Source organism: Leuresthes tenuis, unplaced genomic scaffold (genome assembly GCF_036924035.1).
Source record: "Leuresthes tenuis unplaced genomic scaffold, fLeuTen1.0.hap1 SCAF_2, whole genome shotgun sequence".
In the NCBI taxonomy this organism is placed as follows: domain Eukaryota; kingdom Metazoa; phylum Chordata; class Actinopteri; order Atheriniformes; family Atherinopsidae; genus Leuresthes; species Leuresthes tenuis.
The window spans coordinates 23,191,607-23,213,838 of record NW_027325356.1 but is presented as its reverse complement, the minus strand read 5'-3'; the positions used below and the strand labels follow the sequence as shown (position 1 = coordinate 23,213,838).

General features: G+C 43.6%; 1 protein-coding gene across 2 annotated transcripts in view; it reads left to right on the top strand.

Annotated features, from left to right (window-relative positions):
- The window catches only part of ankrd11 (ankyrin repeat domain 11), a 96,514-nt gene that overhangs the window by 54,306 nt on the left and 19,976 nt on the right, over window positions 1-22,232 (top strand). For both annotated transcript variants that reach the window (XM_072380726.1, XM_072380725.1), the window contains exons 3-4: window positions 13,903-14,048; window positions 18,138-18,270. In XM_072380726.1, coding sequence (XP_072236827.1) covers window positions 13,962-14,048; window positions 18,138-18,270 — 220 coding nt within the window. In that variant the 5' untranslated portion in view covers window positions 13,903-13,961. The remainder of the gene's footprint in view (window positions 1-13,902; window positions 14,049-18,137; window positions 18,271-22,232) is intronic.

Genomic DNA, 22,232 nt, shown 5'->3' with positions numbered 1-22,232 from the left:
TTTGCGTGTGTTTGTTTCTCTTTTTTTGGCCATAATAATCCCTGCATAATACTTGATGTCCTTGCCTCGCTTCCTTTTTGTTTTTGCACGCTTGTGTTGATTGTGGTCAAATTCCTTGACAAAGCTCCTTTACCCGCCACTGCACTTTGGTTTCTAAATACTTCTTTTCATGTTGTCGTAATCAGCCTGGATTATGAACTCATATACACAGAGTAACACTCTCAAAATATCTGCTCTCACTTTGCAGCATTCAAAAGATGGAGATTTGTACTTTGTTTGAGGCTGATGGCCTTTTCTATGGAGGTGAATCACCGTGCAGAGCAGACAGTATTTAGTCTAACACGTTATTGTGGCATTGAAAAGGGCTATAGCCAAAAGCGTGTGTGTATCATCAAGAAATAGGGATGAAACGGTCTCTTGACTACCCTCTTCACTCTTAGTGAATTTATCTCGCCTCATATCTACACGATTAAGAGATGAACCGAGCACCTGAATTGTAAGCCGCAGCTACGTCATTTGGTGAAAGCAGCCAGGTTTCAGGGATACTACTCTAACAACATCCAGGGGATTTTATGACATTTGATGTTGCTTTTCAGGGTTTTCAGCATGTCTCACGATGTCTGACTTGTGTAAGGCATTTCATGTCCCTGAAGATTAGCCTCAGTCTCTGCAGCAGCACAGCGAAGATGCGTGTTGTGCTGCTGCACTGCTTTCTTGGCTGCACTGGGAGTTGCTTCAAGACATGAGAGCTGGATGGACAGTATTAGCACAGCTAGCTAACTCGGAGAGCTGACAGAGGGTTTACGTTAGAGATCCAATTCATTTATGTGCGGCACTCAGCTACACGTTGCCAGGCCTCAAACACATCGCTCACAGTCCTGTTTCCAAAAAAGAAAAAAACAAATAGGACTCTAAATTAAATGAAAACAGAATGCAGCGATTTTGCAAATGATTGAAACTGATACTCTACTCGGTTGTAACAGAGATCAGTTATCTCTTTTAAAAAAATATATAAAAAAGTGGACTCTGAAGTGAAGATTTGGAAGCACTCGGTACTCTGAAAGACACTGTTGGCAAACGAATAGCATTTCCAATTAGTTGATTTTCATCAATCCGGCTCGTGGATCATATTTTGAATTGCGAATACGCGGAGGACAAGACCAAAGACCGTCAGCTGTATGCTTTAAAGCTCGTGTACAGTGGCGTTTTCTAACGAGCAAAGAGCTGCTTCTGACCTCGCACAACATTACCTTTTCAGGATTGCGATGGCACTCAAGATTCAATCAAAGGTATGCATCAGGTGGTTGGGCGTTGTGAAATGGGAAATTAAAATGGTTCTAGGAGGCAGAGCCACTGCTGTTTTCCAATATTGTGTGAGTCAGCCTCTGTCTTCTCTTATTGTAAGCGGTCCTTTTTTAATACATACGTCTTCTCTCGTCTCACATGTAAACGGTTTGTCACCTCTGCGGTAGGGCTACACCAGGTTATGGGTTCAAGCTTTAATTGGCTAAATTGCAGACACATGTTGATGGATGTTGTTTGTGTGTGTATTTGTGCACATCTGTGTGCCAGCTCTGATGCTTAGAAGTGATGCCTGGCGAACTCCGGAAGAGCAATTTCCTCAGGGATGGGTCCTCTCAGTTGCTGCTGTTTCCATTTTGGACAAAGATGGAGATCTAATACGTGCACACAAACATACATGTGCAAACACACACGCAGATATGCGCACACTTGGACACTTAGGCCAAAAGATAAACAGATGCTGATTCAAAACTGGACGTGTACTGCTGCTTCGCTTATTAGTTAGATCAGCTTCTTTTGTGGGGGATGTACGGGACTGGTAATTGTGTGTTGATCAAGTTTCTTACTTGGGGCCAAAAGAGGTTTTTTTAGTATAATTATTATTATTTCAGTATTATTTCATATCCCAGTTTGGTAGACTTTGCTCTACCCGACAGATTAGACTTACCTTCATGGTCATCTTTGATAATTTCATTTGTTTCGGTTCTTGGACAAAGGTAGTTCGTATTTCATATCCTCTCGCAGGCAGATTTAGCTTTAGGGAAGCACCAAACCCCAGAAATTAGAAATCTGACCTCGTTACCAACAGACACTGGCCCGTAGAAACCTCTGACCCTTCACATTTGTCCCTGTTTGACCAAAGCGGTTCCAGTGGTCACTCGGTGCTGGTGCTACAGCAGGTTCTAAGTTGTAACCGCTGCATCCGACGCTTTGCTTTGCACTTGGTGATGGATGGCTTGGATGCAGCTGCTCGGCCATGGAAACCCATTCCACGAAGCTCTCTACGCCCTGTTCTTGAGCTAATCTGAAGGCCACATGAAGTTTGGAGGTCTGAAGTGATTGACTCAGCAGAAATTTGCCGACCTCTGCACACTACTCACCTCAGCCTCCGCTGACCCCACTCTGTCATTTAACGTGACCTCCCACTTCCTGTCTGAGTTGCTGTTGTTCCCAATCGCTTCCACTTTGTTATAAAACCACTGACAGTTGACTGTGGAATATTTAGTAGGGAGGAAATTTCTCGACTGGACTTGTTGCACAGGTGGCATCCTATCACAGAACCACGCTGGAATTCACTGAGCTCCTGAGAGCAACCCGTTCTTTCACAACTGTCTGTAGAAGCAGTCTGCATGCCTAGGTGCTTGAATTCATACACCTGTGGCCACGGAAGTGATTGGAACACCTGAATTGAATTATTTGAATGGGTGAGTGAATACTTTTGTCAATATGGTGTAGTTGATGATACTAAATTCTCTTTGCAATGCTCACTGGTGTTTCCAAAGGCTAACTGGACGTAAAAACTCTGTTTAGAGTGGGATCTGTAAACGCCAGCTGACTTTATAAAAACACCTGAAGCGGCTACTGTTTAAAAATTCAGCTGCAAACGGTGATGGTAAAGGCCGCTCTGTGGCTGCGTTGGGCAGTGTTCATAAAATGCTGCTGATGATGCGTAACATTAGAAAGCAGGAAAAGAGACGAGCACTGAGCTCATGTTCACCCGTTGCTGTGTTAACGTCACATCCACAATGCAACTCACTTTTTTTTTTTATTGATCTCTCTTGAATTAAGAAGACTAATCGCACCACAGGCTCTGGATTATTAAACATGGTGGTCACAACATTTCAGCCAGTGTGGCTGGTCTTCATAGCCCAGCTAAGAATCGGTGCTAGCCTAGCTCCGGTATTACGGTTCTGGAGCCAGTGCTTTAGTGGCTCTTCTGGAGTTCTGCTTCCGCTTTGTTGGGGGAAGAAAAAAACCCTACAGAAAGATCCGGTTTATTGTTGGAGAATACAGGGGGACTGGATGATGGTGACAGAATTTATGTGACTGTTCTGTAGTATTGCTGGCGGCCACAAGCAAAGTGTAGCACTTGATCACGCCACTAATTAGAACCTCTCTGTACAGTTTGATGTGTTTATTGATTGTTTCATGATGAGAGAGTGCAGCCCACCACAAGACCTTCCACAGTTTGTGCCTGCTTACATGTTTGGTGCTTTTCTTCTGCATCACTTTTCAGTCCGTTGTTGTTTGCACGACTAAAGTTTAGGCTTCTAATTTTGTGTACAAGGGTGCCTGACAACTCGAGCCATTGGGTAGCTACACAAGCTGTTGCAGTATTCATATCTCAGCATTTGCTGTTTAAACAAAGGCGTTCACTTATAAATGTACCTCAGTAGTTATTTACTGAGATGACATACGACAGCGCCGAGGCTGTCGCTCTCAAGGAATTTATCTTGCAGGGATTTTGGCTGGCTCAGCGGCGCAGTATGCTGTGTCACCGGTGGTGGGGGTTGTGATGGGATGGGATTGAGGGTGAAGGTCATTTTACTGTGTAAAAGTTGCTTTACTGATGCCTGGAAAGGTACACAGTGCTAAAGCTCTCCCCGGTTTTCAGCTCTCTCCGAACCCCTCATGTTTAAGAAGGAAGAAGTTAAGGTTAAGGCTCTGAGGGGGGAGCTGAGACTGGGACCCACAGGACGGAGACCCTGCACCCAGCCTCCATGTGCAAAGTGCCTGAAAAGGATAGCGCGTGTGTTGTATCATTGCATCATTTTAGCTTTGAACACAACTAAAAGGATTAGTTATTCCAGGAGTTACAGATTAGTTTGATGTGAGTAAACGGTCTACAGTAGCACTGTAGTGTAGAAGAAAGCTCAGCTTTGCTTAGCAAAGCAGGAGCCACATAAATGTGAGTGGGATGGAGAATCATTTTAAACTTTGCGTCAGATTTATGAGTGGCATCCACACACTTCTGTTTCTTTATTTGTATGCAAATATACACACACACACTTGACAAATAGAATACATGTGCATATCCTCATTAGGAAGCTGTGTTTGTTGTGGTACTCTTAAAAAAGGCCGTGCACCGTTGCTTCAGTGTGGCATCCTTTCCCTGCCCTCTCTTTAAGCAGGCACCGCCCCACCCCTCAGCTGGCTGTGCTTTGCAGCATCAAGCCTTTCATCCCTCCATCCTCCCATCCCTCCATCCGGCCCTGCCCAGTGATTTATAATTCATCTGGGATCCTGCCTCCTCCACCCCTCTGCACCAGGACAGCATTAACATTCTGTTTGGTCCCCAGCTATGCTTCACCCACGTGTGTTTAGTGTCTGAAGAGCGATTCCTGGGCCTAGCCAGTGGGGCTCTGTTTGGAATGGCTATTACACTATCTGTGTGTGCTTGTTCGGGTTTGGCTCTCTCATCGTGGGATCAGTTTGCTTGTCTGGCTGTTTGTCTCCTTCTGGTTCTTGCTTTTAGCTCTCGTTTTCTTCTCACTTCATAAATGCCAAGTCAGCTGCCGGGCCCCCTTTCAGGTCCCTGTGTAATAACAGAGAGATGAAGCAGAATGTTTGGTAGAACAGCAGCTATGTGTTTGCCATTGGAGGGCTTTTTCACCGGTTCACCCTGTAGATTAAAGAAAACTCAATCAAACAGGAATTTCAGAGGTTTATTACACATGACGAAGGTTCCTCGTGTATAAAAGACTGCAGAGCACTGCTGAAAGAAGGCGTAGTCGTAAAATCTGAGAAGTACGCACGCCGAGAAATATCCACATGTACAAGATCGTGCACATGCCTGATCCCGCATTGCTTTCCTTTATAAATCTCAATGAAAATTAAATTGAGCGCACATGCACATGCCACCAGATACCCCGCCTTAGCCCCCCCCCCCCCCCCCCCCCCATTCAAAGTATAAAAACTATCTCAAAGATAGTCCAATCAACGATGGCAAATCCTGCTGCAAAGAACTTTAAAGACTCCGTTGCAGTTAATGTTGCTGACTCAGAAATATGCAGCTGCCAAAATTAGTGTGTGTGTGTGTTGGATGGGGGGGGGTTGGTCTGACAGAATGGACATGAAGAAGAGGGTGATTATGCAGAGTGTGGTTGTCAGGTGGAGGTGCAGAAAGCTGGAGCACATGAAGGTGGCTGTTGTTTTACAATTCAGGCACTGTAAGCGCTAAGATACAGTAATGTGGATGAAGTAGAAACTGGAGAGTCCGATCCCAGCGAGATGCCACCACGAGTCCATTTGGGTCAAGCAGGCTCTGAGAAAAGACGAGAGGGGGACTGTCAGAGTGTACCCCACGTCTCTGCTTCAGCTGCTGCTGTGGGGTCCTGCAGCATCGCAGATCCCAGGACGCAGACCCCGGGACTCAGACCCCGGCACTCAGACCCCGGCACTCAGACCCCGGCACTCAGACCCCGGGACTCAGACCCCGGGACGCAGACCCCGGGACGCAGACCCCGGGACTCAGACCCCGGGACTCAGACCCCGGGACGCAGACCCCGGGACGCAGACCCCGGGACTCAGACCCCGGGACTCAGACCCCGGGACTCAGACCCCGGGACTCAGATCCCGGGACGCAGACCCCGGGATGCAGGCCCCGACGCAGAATTGTTCGTGGAAGTAACTGATAAGGCCTTGGTTTTTTTTTTTCCTTTTTCTTTCTTTTCTAAAACTCTTTGTATCGCACCCTAATGACACCAGCAGCTGCGTTTGTCAGGGGGTTTTCCACTCTGTAGAGATGGATTTATACTGAAGCACCATATTAAACATTTCCCTGGGCTAAAGTCTTACAGGCTGAAGTATCGATAGCTTCTGTTGTTCACTGCTCTGTATTTGAAACTGGAACATTTATGAAACACTTTGAGGATCCAGGCCTTTTTCTTGATGATTGAGCTGTATTGGGGGTCACTGAGTACGTCTTAGCGGCGTTGTCTGTTTGAAATCAGTCGTGTTGTAATATGGCTGCTCTTAAGCGTTGAGGCAGGAGCGTGCTAACATGTCGGCTGTGTGGAAATGCTTCAATGTGGGAAACGAGAGCAGTCCAGCGGTTACTTGGTCAGAGGCAGTAGTGACTGAGCTTCATTCGTTACCACCTGTTTGATTAGACACCTTAAGTTTAAACACCTGAATGGATACGTAAATGGATTCCATGTGACAACAATAATGCAAAAGAATTACAGAGAGGGTGATTGATTAACCAGATCAGTGCATTTAAAGATGGCAACTGTGTGCAGTAAGAAGATGTCAGTATTGGATTGAGACCTGGTATGGGCAGATGTTTTATGTTAAATGACTCCCGATTGATGTTGGAAGCAAGAAATCTTGACCAGTAGTGTTGGGGTGCTTTGTACTTCTCTGGCAAAAGAGTTTGTGTACAGTAGGACATCTTTGTGTCTCTGTTTCTTGGTTTACTTCACTTTTTGTAACTTATCTTTTGCTGCAGCCTCGTGGACCAGTAACGGTAGCTGTAGCCCTCCCTCCCTTTGGTATTCCTCTGTACTTCTTTATGAAAACTTTAACAAGACTCTGGTGCTTTTTTAGGGGGTCATTCGGTGAGCGCTTTTGGATTATTTATTTTACCTGAACATGCATTTCAGAAAATGTTTCTACATGTTCTGGATTATAGTCCTTAGACAGAAGTTTAGGATCAGACAAATTACAATTCCAGAATATTTTCTGAAATGTAAAATTCAAGAAGAAAAAGCACCTTCTGATTGGACTAAAAGGCAGGTTATTATAAATCAGGGTCAAGCTTTTCACAAGAGACTTGGTGAAGATGTCCAAAGTGGTCCAAAAACACAGGTACTTGTGCATAAAACAAAGATCTTTGCGCCTTATCACTGCCCATTAAACCGATCTTCTTTCACCAGGATGTACAACAATGAATAGCGTCTGTTGCGGGAGATGAAGAATGTGTGATTAGGCTGTAGTAGCCACCTGCAGTCCTGCAATAGACTAATTAAATAGCCTCCAAAAAATCAGTAAATCTGTGGTGCGATTCCTGACCGGAATGTCAATCAGCATTACATTACAGCATACAGTGGGCTCAAATATCGGGGTACTTATTACGTATGTTTGGCGGTTTTACGTCTGAGGGTGGAGGTTTCTGAGACTTAATGATACTCATCTGTGGAAAGGTCATCTCCACCCTATGTGGCTCTCCTCTCTTGTCTTTCTCTCGCTCTGTTCATTATCTATCCAGACTCGCTCCCTCTGCTCTGCATTTATTTTTACCTCCTCACGTAATCCTTAATTAATGTAGATCCAGTCACAGTGCCTCACTTTCTACCACCGTGCACACTTACGTGTACATACACACTCTTTCGGTCTTTCAGTCCCCGGCACGGCACACACAAATTCAATCGTTGGTATTCTCATCTCTGAGCATAATGGTCAGGATCACACAGGAGCGCAGCATGCCGGCGAGATGGGCAGAATTCAGTGTCCTCGTCAGGCTTTGTGGGCCACATAACCATCATGTAAACGGTTTAAATCTGTCCAAAGAAGGCATGACGTGACATTATCCAAAAATAAAGCATGGTGATGATGATAATAGTAGAAATAAAACAATAGAAAATATGCTTCTTGTGTTACCCATGCTGTACTAAAAGTAGAGCTCAATAAGTATCAGATGAAGCTGCACTGTTTGTGTGTGAGCCAGGAAGTGTGTTTCAGCCTGTGGGTTTAACTCCTCATGCTTAAAACTAGACTCACTACGCTTAATCTCTTTGTCTGATGCTGTCTGTTCTCACAGTATATGTCAGTTTTTGTTTCCTTAACTCTGTGAAGCGCCTTTTGTCACATTTGTCTTGTGTTGACCATTTACCTGCCGATGAGACTTAATCAGCTACTTTGAAAGCTGGTCATTGTTTTTTTTTCATTTTCTTTCATTGAGTCTTGCTTATTATACATCTGAGTAAATGAAACCTAACCTGGCGATGCATGTTGAGGAATGAGGCGATTTGAGCTTTATTCAGAAGATATGTACGGACGAGGAGGCTTTGTCACTTTCTTTTGAAGATTTTGGAAGTCGGGACGTAAAAAATTTTCATTTTCAGTAGGCGCAGGTTTTCCTTACGGTGGCTTGTTTATTTATCAGTGGTATTGTTTCATTATAGGGTCATTTGGTGCAATTGCTTCCCTTTTTGAACTTCAAAGATAATAAAAAGATCACATTGTATAAACTATGGTAAATTGAGCGGGCCGACATGATATAATATAGCACTGGTTAAAAAAAAACACATATCAACAGTACAGTTATTTCCTCTTAGATGTAAAGTCAAGCTGTAGGCAGGGCACTCAACTGCTGTGTATCTGCACACACACACACACACACACACTTAAGATTCAAGCCAAAGAGTTCCTACCCTGGAAAGATAACATTTGAGATGGTGCATTTTGTGCTAGACGTTGTTGTCATTGTGATCCTCATAATCGGTTTGTGCTCTGTGGGGGTGGGTGGGCACGTGAAAATAAGGCTAAGCTTTCCAGAGAACTGGAGCAGATAATGCAGCTTGTGTTTTAAGTGCCGTCTTTGTTTTGTTTGCCATAGCCGTGGTGTGGCTGCAGATGTGTGTCGACTGTCTTCCTGGATAATATTTTAGCTGTCAAGCTGCACAGCCTCTTCTGATCTCGTGGTTAAGGCTTTGCACAGCGCAGGCGTCCGTTGAACGGAGCAGCTTTCTGTACACCTTTTAGCCATGTTAAAGGAGCTCTCTGTTTATGCATATTGGGCTGAATGAGTGATATCGCTCTTTTTGGTCAGATGGTCAACTAAAGGTCATAAAGTGATTGAATCCTCATTGCTGGTGGTTGATATGCAGAGGCACTCTTCTATCAATAGGCTCTCCCTCCGTACGTAACTCTCACTAGCTTCTCTGATAGGCCTGCATCTGTCTCATCCTTTAGTTGCTAGGCAACAGGCTTTATGTGTATGTGTGTGTCTGTGTGTGTGTGTGCTCGCGTGTTGCTGTGGTAATGTCAGGCTTTGGCCTGTAAGAGAGGAGAGAGATGTTGAAAATAGAGGGAAAGGCAGATGAGAACGAACTACTCAGAGAGGCGAGAGGGAAGAAATGAGAATGAGTCAGAGCACTGATGAAGCTGAGGTCTTGGAGAGGAAAGCGCCGAAAAGTGCTAGATTGTCTCTGGCCTTTCCTGCAGCCTCGCTGCATATATATACAGGCCTGCCACTATCTCAGTGAGGTCACTGGCAAAGACGACATGATTTACCAGACTGGCAGGCAGGCAGGCAGCAAGCCCTGAGCTGGTATTGGATGGAACAGAGAGGTGTAAGGAAAAGTGGACGTGCTTAGAATAGAAAATCAGAACAAGTGATTGAATTCCTTCCCACATCTCAGTCCTGTTTTGCTCTCAACTCCATGAGTCGCATGGATAATGGGACCACTCCCACTCACTCACATTTCAGATGTATTTTGTCATTTCCAGATGCGCTCGTGTAGCAACTGCATATATGATATCAGCGTTTAAGCGTCAGAACCTTTTGTTATGTAGGAAAAGACTAGTTCTAGAAGCATAGTGTTTTATATATCTAAGCCACGATGATATAAAAAAACAACATGAAAGAAACTGGGCATCCATACTCCGAATTTCATTTTGTGAACCTTCTTTTAAGAAAACCCTTTGCACAAAGTAATTCTTTCCCTTTCTTGGTGCCTTTGCTAAGCTTTTTTTTCTCTCTCTCTTCAAGCATAATGCATCTCTCCTCTCAGGGCTTGTGCATTAGCACATGTTTGTATGTGATGTGTCAGTCTCTTCTCTACGCAGGTTTATAATGAAGTGAATGGACCCAGGTCAGGGACTGAGCCGCCTAGCTGGGCTTCGGTTGCCAGGATACAGCAGCTGAGCCAGGCTGGCTTTATTTGCACACCAAACAGGCTAGCTAGCTGCTGCTGCTGCTGTTTTTCTATAGGCCGTCCTCCTGCGTGGCACGTAAATAGACTGCAGGGCAAATGTGTACAAACCGGAGCGAGACGATACTGTATCATTTTCATATCACTGTTACCAGGGGATCACATGTTTAATTTATATGCACTTGTTTGGATTGCACAGTAAAAGACAGCCAGACTAAACATTTCCAGCTGTCTTGTCTCATACCGTCACTTATTATAACACAATTATAACAAATGGTGCCGCGAACGTGGGCATAAAATGCAGTTTTCACCATTTATGACACAATTCACTAAGCTATTGAAAATCTGTTAGCCGGCTCAAAGATATGAGTCGTCGGGCTGCCAGGGAGTGCTCTGCTGATTCCTGTATGATTGTGCAATACGCAGCACGGTTGATTGGTACTAACGCAAACACGAGCACAGACAGAGAGACATGCCCATCCCTGCGTGCAGCTGCTGTGTTGTTCAGCTGTCGCTGTGGAAAATTTGAGGTGTGTTCTTGTGTGTACAATGAGAGTCATGAGTTAGGAGTGGCTTGGGTTTGGAGCAAACAACTGCTTTTCATCTCTGCACCTGTACCGTCCCTTTTCAGCTGTGTTTGTACGTGTCCCCGCGTCTTTGTTTTCCCGCTGTTTTGTTTAACTCGTAATTAAGCAGTCGCGTGTCATGGCGCCGAATTTCTCGCGAAAATGGTGATTTCTATAGAAAAAGGAATGCAGTCCGTTGAATATGGCTGCTGTTCCGGCGGATCATTCACTGCTTCTTCTTCTGCTATTAGTTAGGTCGAAAAATGATGGTTCATGCCCACTGCGTGACTCTTGCAATAAATGTGGTACTAATGGCAATGGGCAAGAGAATTGGTGTAGGTTGTTGCTGGTGATTTTGAAATCGCTTCACATGATCAGTATTAAAGTCAGCAGAAGTGAGCTTGTGGTGTGTGTCGGTGCATCTGTGAGAGAACACACAATATGCTGCAATATGCTGAAGTGCTGGCCTCTGTCTGACCGCAGAGGGAGTGGCTCAGAGGATGGAGAGGATGTAGAGAGAAAGTAACTGGGGACATAAAAAGAAAGTAAGTGTTTATTCAAGGGGAGAAGAGAGAATAAAAGTAGTTCTGGCAGGTCCTGCCCTTCTTTGGGAGAGTTTCCCTCTCCAGCTCAACTCTCATCACTCCTCTCTGCCGTTCCTAACCTGGCTGATGTGATCCGTGAAACCGTACAAGTCAGAGAAGCTTCTCTGTTGTCAGGGAATGAGTTGAAAGAAGTGCGGCGGTCAGCACAGAACAGCTCATATCTTAACTTTTATTGCTTTGTTTAGATATGCATCTGAAGCTGATATTTGTTTTATTGCTTTCACTTCAGCCTACCCTCCTTTCATGTTTGATTTAACCCTTTACGTTGAATGCTGGTGTTGGGAGTCTCGTACCTCAGACAGGTTGCGATCGCTAAGTTTAAAAAAAGAAATAAAAACTTTCTTGTTAGTAGAATTGAGCCACTGAGAAAGTGTCCTTTGAGTTAGCTCAGTTTTTGGTACACATAAACTTTTAAAGGCTGAGATTGAATTCAGTGGACTGATGTTTATTGAACATTCATTTCTGTTGCAGTTTGTTCTTTGTAAGAATAAATTAAAGTTTGACAACAGAAGGAACCTTTTTAAATGGAATAAAACATGTTGACCATGCTTTTTTAATTGAAAGGTTGCTCTAAGCGCCGGCATTGCTGTAACAAATGAAAATGTGGCAGGTCTGTTAGCTGCGATGGCAATGAAGCATGATACTCTCGCTGTTTTGTATCTCTAGCAACTCCGCTTGACTGCATCCCAAAATAAGTCAGGAAGCAAGGACACGTTACCCCCTTTTTTTTGGGTGTTATTTTGGCGAAATGTTTCAAAGGTCTCCCAGACTCACACGAATGCACATATGGAGAAAATCAGCCTCGGTGAAATGCGCTCGCAGACACGCAGTGTCAGCAGATATTTCGTATCACTTGACTGAGATGGAATTACAGAGGAAATGATGCCTGTGGTTTTGAACAGGGTTTCCTCGCAGTGTGTGTGCGTTTTTGTGTGACTGCAAGCTTGCAAACATAATTTTTCCTGTATTTCGCATATCAGCGAAATGCTCTGTTGCTATAACCGTCCATCATAGTAGTCCCGAAATAGCGCCGAGATTATTGTTCTAGAAGGCCGGCTGACCTAGTTTGAGGTGTGTGTCTGCGTTGCTGTGCGATTGGTTTACTTCTGACGGTAGTCGACCTTCCTGTCACTTTGTTTGGTGTGGTGAGAGGTGGGAGTCAAGAGGAGGCGGATTTGAGTGCCCACCAGTAATAGTGGGAACGAGAATGAACCACAAGAGATGGGAAGGGGCCAGTGGTCTGCTTTGCCACCCCCCCCCCCTTCTTTTTTCTTCTTTTCTATTTACATAGAACAGTACAGGATAGCAAATAAGTGGCCCGCTGTAGTTGTTGGCTGATCTGGTCGGCGTGCTGACTGTCTTGAACTGACTGACTTGACTGGAAGGATATAAATAGCGGCCTTTCAATAGGATAACTGCAGAGTGCAGGGAATTAGGATGATTGGGGGTGGGGGGGGGACTGGGGATATGGAAGTGGCGCCAGGAAAGATACGAGTGCCGGTGTCTCAGAGTAGAGAAAGAAAAATGCGCCCGTGGTCTCGTGTGTTCACTCACTCCGTCCGTCACAGGGATGATCATACGTGGACTGAGGAGAAAGTGCATTATGGAGAAGAGAATTGTGGGATGGAATGTATGATTAATTCATGGCCCTATGAAGCAGAAGGTCATGAAAGAAGGCAGGGGATAGTAGTGCATATTTTGTTTTGAACTTGCACAGTGGACAAAGCGGACTCTGAGAACAGAGGGAAATGAATCTGTAAAGAAATGCTACTTATGTCACAAACCCTACAGAACATGCACTCCTACCATGGATAGTTGTTGCCTGAGACAAGGAATGTATTGTGCATCTTAGTTAGCGACAACGGTGGGGAAGTGCTAGAATGGCACAGCCCACAATTACAGGGGCTGGCTGTAAGTAGCTGTTCTGCCGTGTGTTTTTTCTAGATGTGCCAGTTGTTTCTGAGGAAATTCCTCAGCTGTTTTGAGCCTGCTTGTTTTCCCACATGGGTTTACACATAATCTTACATGGTCTGCCTTGTTGTCATATTGGAATCCAGCTTTTTAATGCTTTAGTTGTACTGTAATATGAATAGTGTGCCTCTTTCTCCCTCGTGTTACCGTTGTGAATCCAGAGTCTTTATTGGTCACATGCAGCTGTACACGTACACCGGCAGTGAAATGCATAGTGCAACAAGCCGCCATCCCCCTAATGTAACACAGGGACAAAATAAGAATAAAGTAGAGTGAAATAACGATTACTTTCTGTGCTACAGAACTTTTCCAAGCATGTTTGTCAGTACTTAAACTAAACCTGCTTGGTCTTTGGGTCGTGCTTTGAGAACTTAAAAGCATTTTGCCCTCCATAGCTGCAACTCTGCTCTCTCTCTTAATTACTTTATCTCCCGAGCTCGGGTGTAATGGCTGAAAATAGAGTGCTTGATGTGCTGCTAATGGCTGCATTGTCTGGCAGTGTTTAAACGTGTTTTCAATGAAACATAGTTTCCAGGTGATAACCTCCCCCACCCTTTCCTTTTGTTTTTCACTTTGTTCCAGACGGTTGATGACGATGCAATGGCAGCGTGAATGAAGCTTGGCGTGGGGAGAGCTGAACGATGCCCAAAGGTGGGGGTTCTAAAACCCCCCAGCTGGACCACTTCCCACTCAACACCGATATGGTGGAAAAGCAGGGGGGGAAAAAGGTAAGATGGAAAAACAAAATGCACAAATTACAACCTGTACATTATCATCGTAACATTTTTTGAAGGCCTCACGGACATTTAGGAAACATCAGTAAAAGTAAATAAGATAAGTAACCAGCTTGTTTTGGATTGGTATCACTTTCATTCTGCAGATCCTTACGGTGTGTCACATGTGTACCTGCAAATGACTTGAATTGGATCCAATAATCACCACAATAAAGTTGAATTTTAGTTTGACCACACACACCAAACATGCCCACCCCAAATCCATATGAATGACCATGCCACTGGGTTTATTCCCATTACCATACATATGTCAGGTCACCAGAGCCAGGATAGCATGGGTTTCATGTCCAATATCCAACTAGGAAGTGGCTGTGGTGAATGGTTGCTTGATGCCAGAGGACCCAATCAGATAGAACCGGCATACAAGTTAAATCTGCTTCACTGAGTGATTCTTGATATGATAATCCTGTTTGTTGTGATGATAGCCACTCGCTTCAGTGATAATGTCTTGTTGCTCTTGCTGCTCTCTAGTTCCCCGCTGATGTCATACATGTCGTAGCCTAGCTCAGTTCTTTATTTTTTGATCACCAGAGCACTCTAGCCCCAGAAAACTGGTGCTACGGAACAAAAAGAAAAAAAAAACCTGAGCTATAACGTGGATGTGAAGTTAAAGCAACAGCGGAACAGCATGAGCTCAGTGTTCCTTTCATTTTCCAGCTGTGTAATGTTTCATGTCGCCGCTCGCATTTGTGAACGCTGGTGAAAGGGCCGCACGGAGCACCACTCGCAGTCACTGTTTGCAGCTGAATTTTTAAGCAGCTACGTTGAGTGTTTGTATGGTAGATCCCAAATTGAAACGGCGCGTACAAATCCACTTTTTATCACCGTCCAAAAGTATTGGTTAGCGTCTGGAAACACGGTTGGCATTGCAGGAATTATGAATTAGACTATAATTAGCTATATTAAGCCTGGAGGCTGGAGTCTGTCCGAGCTGCCAACACAGAGACAAACAGGACAAACCACCGTGCACAACAACACTCTCTTTGGAATCACCAGTTGGCCTGACGTGCGTGGTTTTGGGAGGCGGTGAGAGAACCCGTGCGTGCACTGGTTTGACATTCAAAGCAAGCTGGGATTCAGACTGTGTCTTGCTGTGAGGCGACAGTGCTAAACGCCGCACCCCCATGCAGCCCCGTTCATTCGTTTTTCTTCATCTTATCAAAAACACTCGCACACACTCACCAAGCCAACACCCGCACCTCGATCCCAGGTCAGGGTTGAATTCGGTTGGTGTTAGAAAGCTGTGTGAATGCTGGCCACAGAATTAGCATACTCAGATTTGACTGAACTCGCTCTGATTGGCTTTACTGGAAGTGAAAGCTGACTATTCAGGATTAGACCGAGTTTGTAATAAGTTGTGACTGAACTCTTGAAATCAAATTTCAGTAAATTAATTGAAGGTTTTTTCATATTGTACAACCCTACCGCAACCACTTCAGTACCCGGTTACGCAATTTCTATTGCATAATGAAATGTTTTCAACAGTGTGTGTCCTTGACATTCAGGCAGGAGAATGTGTTCTCATATTTCAAAAGTACTTTTTGAAAGGTATAACCGCTAATTAGTCATCAAAGACTAATTCACTCCTAGATGAGAGCTATGAAGCCATTATCCCCCTAATGTAACCCAGGGACAGCTATATACTGTAGTTTACAGTGGAACAAAATCTTGGGCGCAGCTTGATGATGTCATATTGTACCAACTGTTAACCCACCAGCAGCAGCACAGACTGCCAAAGAGAGGAGAGGCACAGCTTATGCAGGCATGGATTTACAGTCCTCTGCAAAGGATTGCATCAGACTCTGGCATAGAGGGAGGGAGGGAGGGAGGGAGGGAGGGAATAAGGCGCACAGGGATAGGTAAAAAAAAAAAAAAAGGAGCGAGATCGAAAGAGCAGTCATTGCTAGGAGACAACCAGACAGGGTGTAATGTAAAGGCAGATCTAAGTTACGGAAGCTTTCTTAGCATTTCCTTCAGCTAAAACAACTCGGTGTAACTTTAGAGATGCACTTTGATGATTTAACCATTTTCTCACAGTGCAGTTTAGCTCTGGACTTAATGTTTTTTCCTCTTTAAGAAACGAAGGCCTAGCATGCTAGTTTTCCCTCTTAGATGAGCTGAGAGGAGCTCATATGTCGGCATCATGCTTTTGCTTTAATTGTGTGTTCCTGTTGTAAAAAGCCTTTACGAGGCTGAGTGCAGACAGACAGAGAGAGAGAGAGAGATCATCTCCCTGTAGCTCACACTGTTTGTCTCTACTGTACCATGACATCATAGTCTTATGACTGGGGCAGGGCAGGGCAGGGGGAGGAGTTCAGAGAGTTGACAGAAAACCTACCCTGAGGATAGAGATGGATGAGAAAATGGCAGAAGGTATGACAGAGAAATTGAGGCAAATACACTGATTATGTGTGCATTACATCTGACCTGCTCTTGCATCTCTGTTGTCACCTCAGAGTCTTTATACTTAGTAATATTCACTAAAAATATCTTGGCCATACACAAGGAAATCCACAGACATTCGTATATTTTGCTTGACCATTTCCCTCAGACATTGAGCACAAACCCATAATGGACTAAATGCATCACAAGTGGAAATTCCCCTTTAAGCCAAGCGCTTAATCCTATAATGTTTATTTCCTGAAGGGTTTAGCACAGACTACGTCAAATGAATTGTCCGAAACGCAGTGATTTCCTGAAATATTCCGATGACGACAAAACGCCTTCCTGAAAGATGCATTTATTTAGCATGAGATGGACCGGAAGCTCACATGACACATAATGTCATTACAAAGGTCATGCACCTTCTCATGATGACACATTCTCATATAAACACAAACTTAGCAGCAAAGAGTACATCAGAGGAGTCCACTTCCTGCAGTGCATAGAAACATACAAAAGCTACTCTGTTTTCTTTAATTAAGACCTTTTAAGGTTCCAGTTAAACTCTAAGCCAGAGTGCTAATAGCTTCTCCACATTTCCATGGTTTTTTTGGGGGGGGGGTTTTATGAAAAAGAAAGCTTAGAGGTTGTGATTGGTCAGCGTCACTGGCCTGAGCCGGGATCAGCAGCCATTAGGCATCAGTGTTGCTGAGTAAAAGGCGTTTTTGATGGAAGTGAAATAAGGAATGGTCCCTGGGTGCCAGAGAAGTCTTATAACAAACTCGTGAAATGCCATTAAGACAGCCCGTCTTATCGGGGTTTGTCAGGGTACTGACTTCCTGGTAACATACGGTGCTAAACCTCAATTGGAAGAAAGGCAAAGAAAGAGCGTAAGAACCTTAACAATCACCTCTGCCTTCACCCTGCTCAGCTGCTCTTGTTTTTATTCTTAATGAAGTTTGAATCAATCTGCCTTAATAATGAATCATTTTTAGCTACAGCTTTTCTCTTTCAGTACAAATGTGTGTTGGATTGTTTTAGGGTTTCTTTGGTCTTTGGTTTAAAAACATAAAAGGACAATGATTGATTACAGGAACATAATTAGTATCAATTACAACCCTACAACAAACGATTATATGCATATCTAGTCATCTTCCAACTGTTGTGAAGCTCCAAGTCAGGCTGACTAAGTTACTTTCACTATCGGATCCTATTACAACAAAGAAGCGAGCTGGACAAACACATAACTATGTACATCTGTTGATAGCAGATATGCTTGCTCTTGTGATTGTTTCCAGCAGCTGTAGACCGCAGAGCTGAGCAGGCGTCAGCTTGGCCTCCTGTCACTGAGCCAAGCTCTTTTACTGTGGCAAGGGAGTCAGGATCTAGGAAGAACCTTGTGGAAAAGTTCCTCTGAAAAGTCCATAATAGCTGAAAGAGTCGGGGCAGCGAATGGCTGTAAATGCACAAGGAGACATGTGTGTTCCCGTTTGAAATGAGCACATACGAGCTCCACGAATAGCTCATGCACGTCTGTAGTCAGGCATTTAACGAGCATTGCTGTTGATTCATTACATTGTTGAATTCTAAACAGTGATGCATTTTGTGGTCTTCATACTCTCTCATTTGTCTCGTTCACAGGATAAAGTGTTGTCAAATAAGACTCCTAAATTGGATCGGAGCGATGGCGTCAAAGAGATGAAAGAAAAGGCCTCTAAAAGGAAGCTGCCCTTCACTGCTGGAGCAAATGGAGACCAGAAAGATTCAGACTCAGGTAAGGAGATATTGGAATGTATCTGAGCATCTGATCTCCACCTCTGTGTTGACTTTGAAGTGGAAATCAAAGAGGACTGGGTGGTTATTGCATCACATCCTGAGGAGAAGTAGTTGTGCCCTGTAAAAGGGGGGTTGGGCTTTGTGAAGTGAAAGTGCTCCTAGTTTTTCCTTCATGTTGGCTGTGTGTCTGGCTAAACCAAGGAGTTTGCATCTACCTTTGTAGTCTAAAAGGAGACTTGACCACACAAATGATGAACCTTTTAACTGGGAAACTGTAACACATACAGACCTGCTGAGAGCTCGGTTTGGTAAGACTTTCGCTTAGTGTTTTCTTTAATTAGGGAGAGAGGGACTGCTCATTTTGTGCTGGTTTGATTTTGGGCCTAAAGAGCTCAGGATTTAGTTTGTTGACAGTGGTCACAATCAGAGGTTTTGCTAACAGATTTCATCAGCAGCGCTGGCTGAGTTGCTACATTGCTTCCTGCTCAGCTATTATACTGAAAAAAGCTTTCCAATCCAGGCAGGGAAGGCAAAACAAATTATATTGCAGCATATGATTGTTATGGCTTGGGGTTATGTTTAGTAAAATTGGACATGTGCTTTGTAAACATGTTGGGTTGTGTGTAAGTACTGTGTACCTCAAAATAATTCTGAATAAGTGGAATGTTTGATTGAGAAGTGTATCCTTGGTTCTCCTTTGAACTGAGCTCTTGGGTCCCTCTTGTTTGTACACGTCTTTTCGTGCATCTATTCATGTTGTAAAATTATTTACAGTTTGGTTTCTTTGCAATTGCTATAAACTCGTATATAATTGTTCTACTTTCATGAGCTGAATTCATGTTATTTACCAGCTAGCTTCCCCAAGAAAGCGGTCAACCCTACCCCCATAAGTAAGGGGCGTGTGAGCTCTTCTATCAGGAACAATAGCTGGTCAGGCTATTAGTATGCTAATAGCTTGATGTTTTTGGGGCTATGCTGGCTTTTAGACCCAGGTTAACCTCATGTCTGCGCAGCAAATTCTTTCCTGAACTGTTAGCTTATTGGTTTCTTGTTAACTCATTGAATAACACACTTGGGTATCAACGTGCTGTCACCTGAGATCTTTGAAATTCTCCTCCTTTGTCAGGAGGTGTCGTATCATCGAGCAGCTCCGTGTCAGTAGATTTTAGCTTAATAGTTTAATCATGATCAGATAAGTGAATTTCCCGCGTGTCATGTGTATGGACTTATTGTCTGTTTACCATTCTTAAGTAAATGAAGATATTTTTAACAAATTTTTATCGTCTGGCTTCGTGGCCTTTCTGACCCTTTCTTACGCTTCAGGCCCATCACAGCCAACAACCTCTACTCTGCCCTATCCTGCTATAGGTGCTGTGTTCCTCTTTGGTTTAAGCACAGTGGGATTAACTGTGCATCCCCTCAAACATGCATTTTACATCAATCTGATGGCAGCATAGCATTTCTTCTTAGTGTCCGATCACTTCTGGCTGCTTTTATGTTTTGTTCAACTTTTACAGAATTGAAGCTGTTGAATGTTTTTTTTTTTTTTTAAAACAGCACTGCACCAAAGTTAAAAAAGAAATAAAAAAGCTTACTGAAGCCTTTCCTATTGCCAGTCGTAACAGCGTGTTTATCTTTGATGTGCTGAGAGCTCCAACGTGTTCAAAGCCAGTCCAATAACCATCGCAGCCTCCCAGAAGAGCTATAACTACAACACAAAAGGGATGGGTTGGCTGTATCCTTCCTGTCGTGTTGAACCACAGTTTTCTTAGAACAACTTTCTGAGATTATTTGGCTTGTTTTATTTATTTTTGTCTGAATTCCAAACCTTAGCCACACGGTGGGACAGAGAGTAATATTCTTATCTGTCTCATTGACCGGTAAAATCGATCCATCTTCTTTCTTTTTTTTGTGCACAAGATGATCAGTTTTTATAGTTTAGTTTTACAGCTTCCCTGTGAGATGGAAGTCAGTAATTGTGTGTTTCATTGGGGGTGGCAGTGAACTGTGCCCACTCTCGTAGCCCCGAGTGCAGCACCCTCATTGATAAATTGCCGTGTGTGCCCAGGTATTGTGTTCCCAATATTGTTTGTGTGCACATCAAGCACTCTATTTTCAGCAGGTACTTTGTGTGTCAGTACTGTGTATACTGCAGACTAATGTGACGCGAGACTGACTGCCAATTATGGGGGCACGGCAGACACATCAGAAAAGTGTTGGTCGAGCTGAAAAATGTAAGGCATTGAGAAACCTCAGGACTCAGAAACTCCATTAGTTCGAGTAGTGACAGAACTGGAGGTAGGCTGGAGATAGAATTGGTTTCAACATAAACAAATACATAAAATATGGTGTAATTTGACCTTTTTCTGTAGTTGAATTAAATTAGTAAAATACCTGAACCACTTGACCGACCCTCTTTATACACTGCACATTGAAGGCAGCACTGTTGCACCTCTTTTGCACCTTGCCATCACGTTTGTAAGGTACACAGATGGAAAGAGAATTGAAAGTTGTGGTCGTCTCTAAGCTTGCAGTTCTAGACATTGACACTATTGTCTCTGCTCTTATTCTAAGTTGCCAGCATTTTATTTGAAAGTACATACTGATATGACTCTATGGTTCCTCAGTTATGCTAAGGCTTAAAAAAAAGGTTAAAAGGTTAAAAAAAAAAAGGCTACAGCAGCATGCATGTAAACAAAGATGCATATCCTAATATTTATGATATGATTTGCATGTGGAAACATGTTTCTTTGTGCATTGCTATAGCAACAGATGCATTGTTTGATATACATTGCTGTCATCTCAGCCTATAATCAGCATGCAAATTCTTTCCATTTTTATATGAAAAGAGACTCAAGGTGACCTAGTGAAGGGCTGGAAAATAAGTTAAAATAAATTGGCGTTCCCTTTTCAAAAAACAATTTTTTTTTGCTCCAAGAAACTTTGTCGGCTCAGTCCAAGTTATTTGATATTGTGTTAATAAATCTCCCAATCTTAAATTTGCATCTTTCCCCATAATCTCCAAGCCGTTCGTGCCTGACAGCAGCATTCCTCCTCCCTGAGGTCATCTTCCCTCCACTTTTCTCTTTCTTCTTTCTTTTCGTTACCACTGTTCACAGTGGTAGAATTCAGACTTCAAGGATAGATAGTAGGTCAGTCTTGTCAGATTTGGGCGACGCACACAATAAGAAGTATAATTCTGAAATGAAACAGAAACTGCATTCTCAGTGAGCAAAACAAGAAAAACAAGTGCATATCTGCTTCTATCTTTTCCTCTTTTAGAGCCTGAACATGACTCACGTTTCTCACTTTGTTCATGCTTCAAAAAGCGCAGGTTTACACGTTACAGTGATTTCCCGCCACTTGGGGGCAGTCTAAAGCTGTTTTTAGCCGAATAGTGGAGTCCTGAAATGCTCTCGAGATTTTCAAGAGCAGCTTCATGTGATAAATATCTGTATAATTTAATCTGGACTTCTTCTGGAGATTGTCCACCCTGCTCCTCAGTAAATCTAAAGAACGCCAGGGGGCGACACGACGTAGCAGCAAATATTCCAGATCATTTGCTGCATGTGTGTGGGTAGCATCATTTGTGTGTATGTTGCTTTCCATTTCTTGCTATTGTGGCTGCATTCAGATACATGCAGCCCTGATATCAACACAAAAGGAGTTTCATTTGCTTGTATCAAAGTGTTGTGATTTCATCACAGCAATTTTTACAGCTTTATTTTTACCTCCTATTTCCAGAAAGCCTCTCGTTGTGCAACTGTTCAGGATTTTCTCCAGAAAATGTTCAGTGTTCATGTGCGAAAACGGCTCCAGGAATATTTGGAATAATCTGAGCTGTGAGCCGCCCTTGGTTGTGTTGGTGCTGTTGTTGGTGCTGTTTAACTTTTCCCCGATGTGGAAAACATAGAAGATGAAATGGGCCAAGATCTGCTTTGTGGTGGAGTTTGGTTCAGT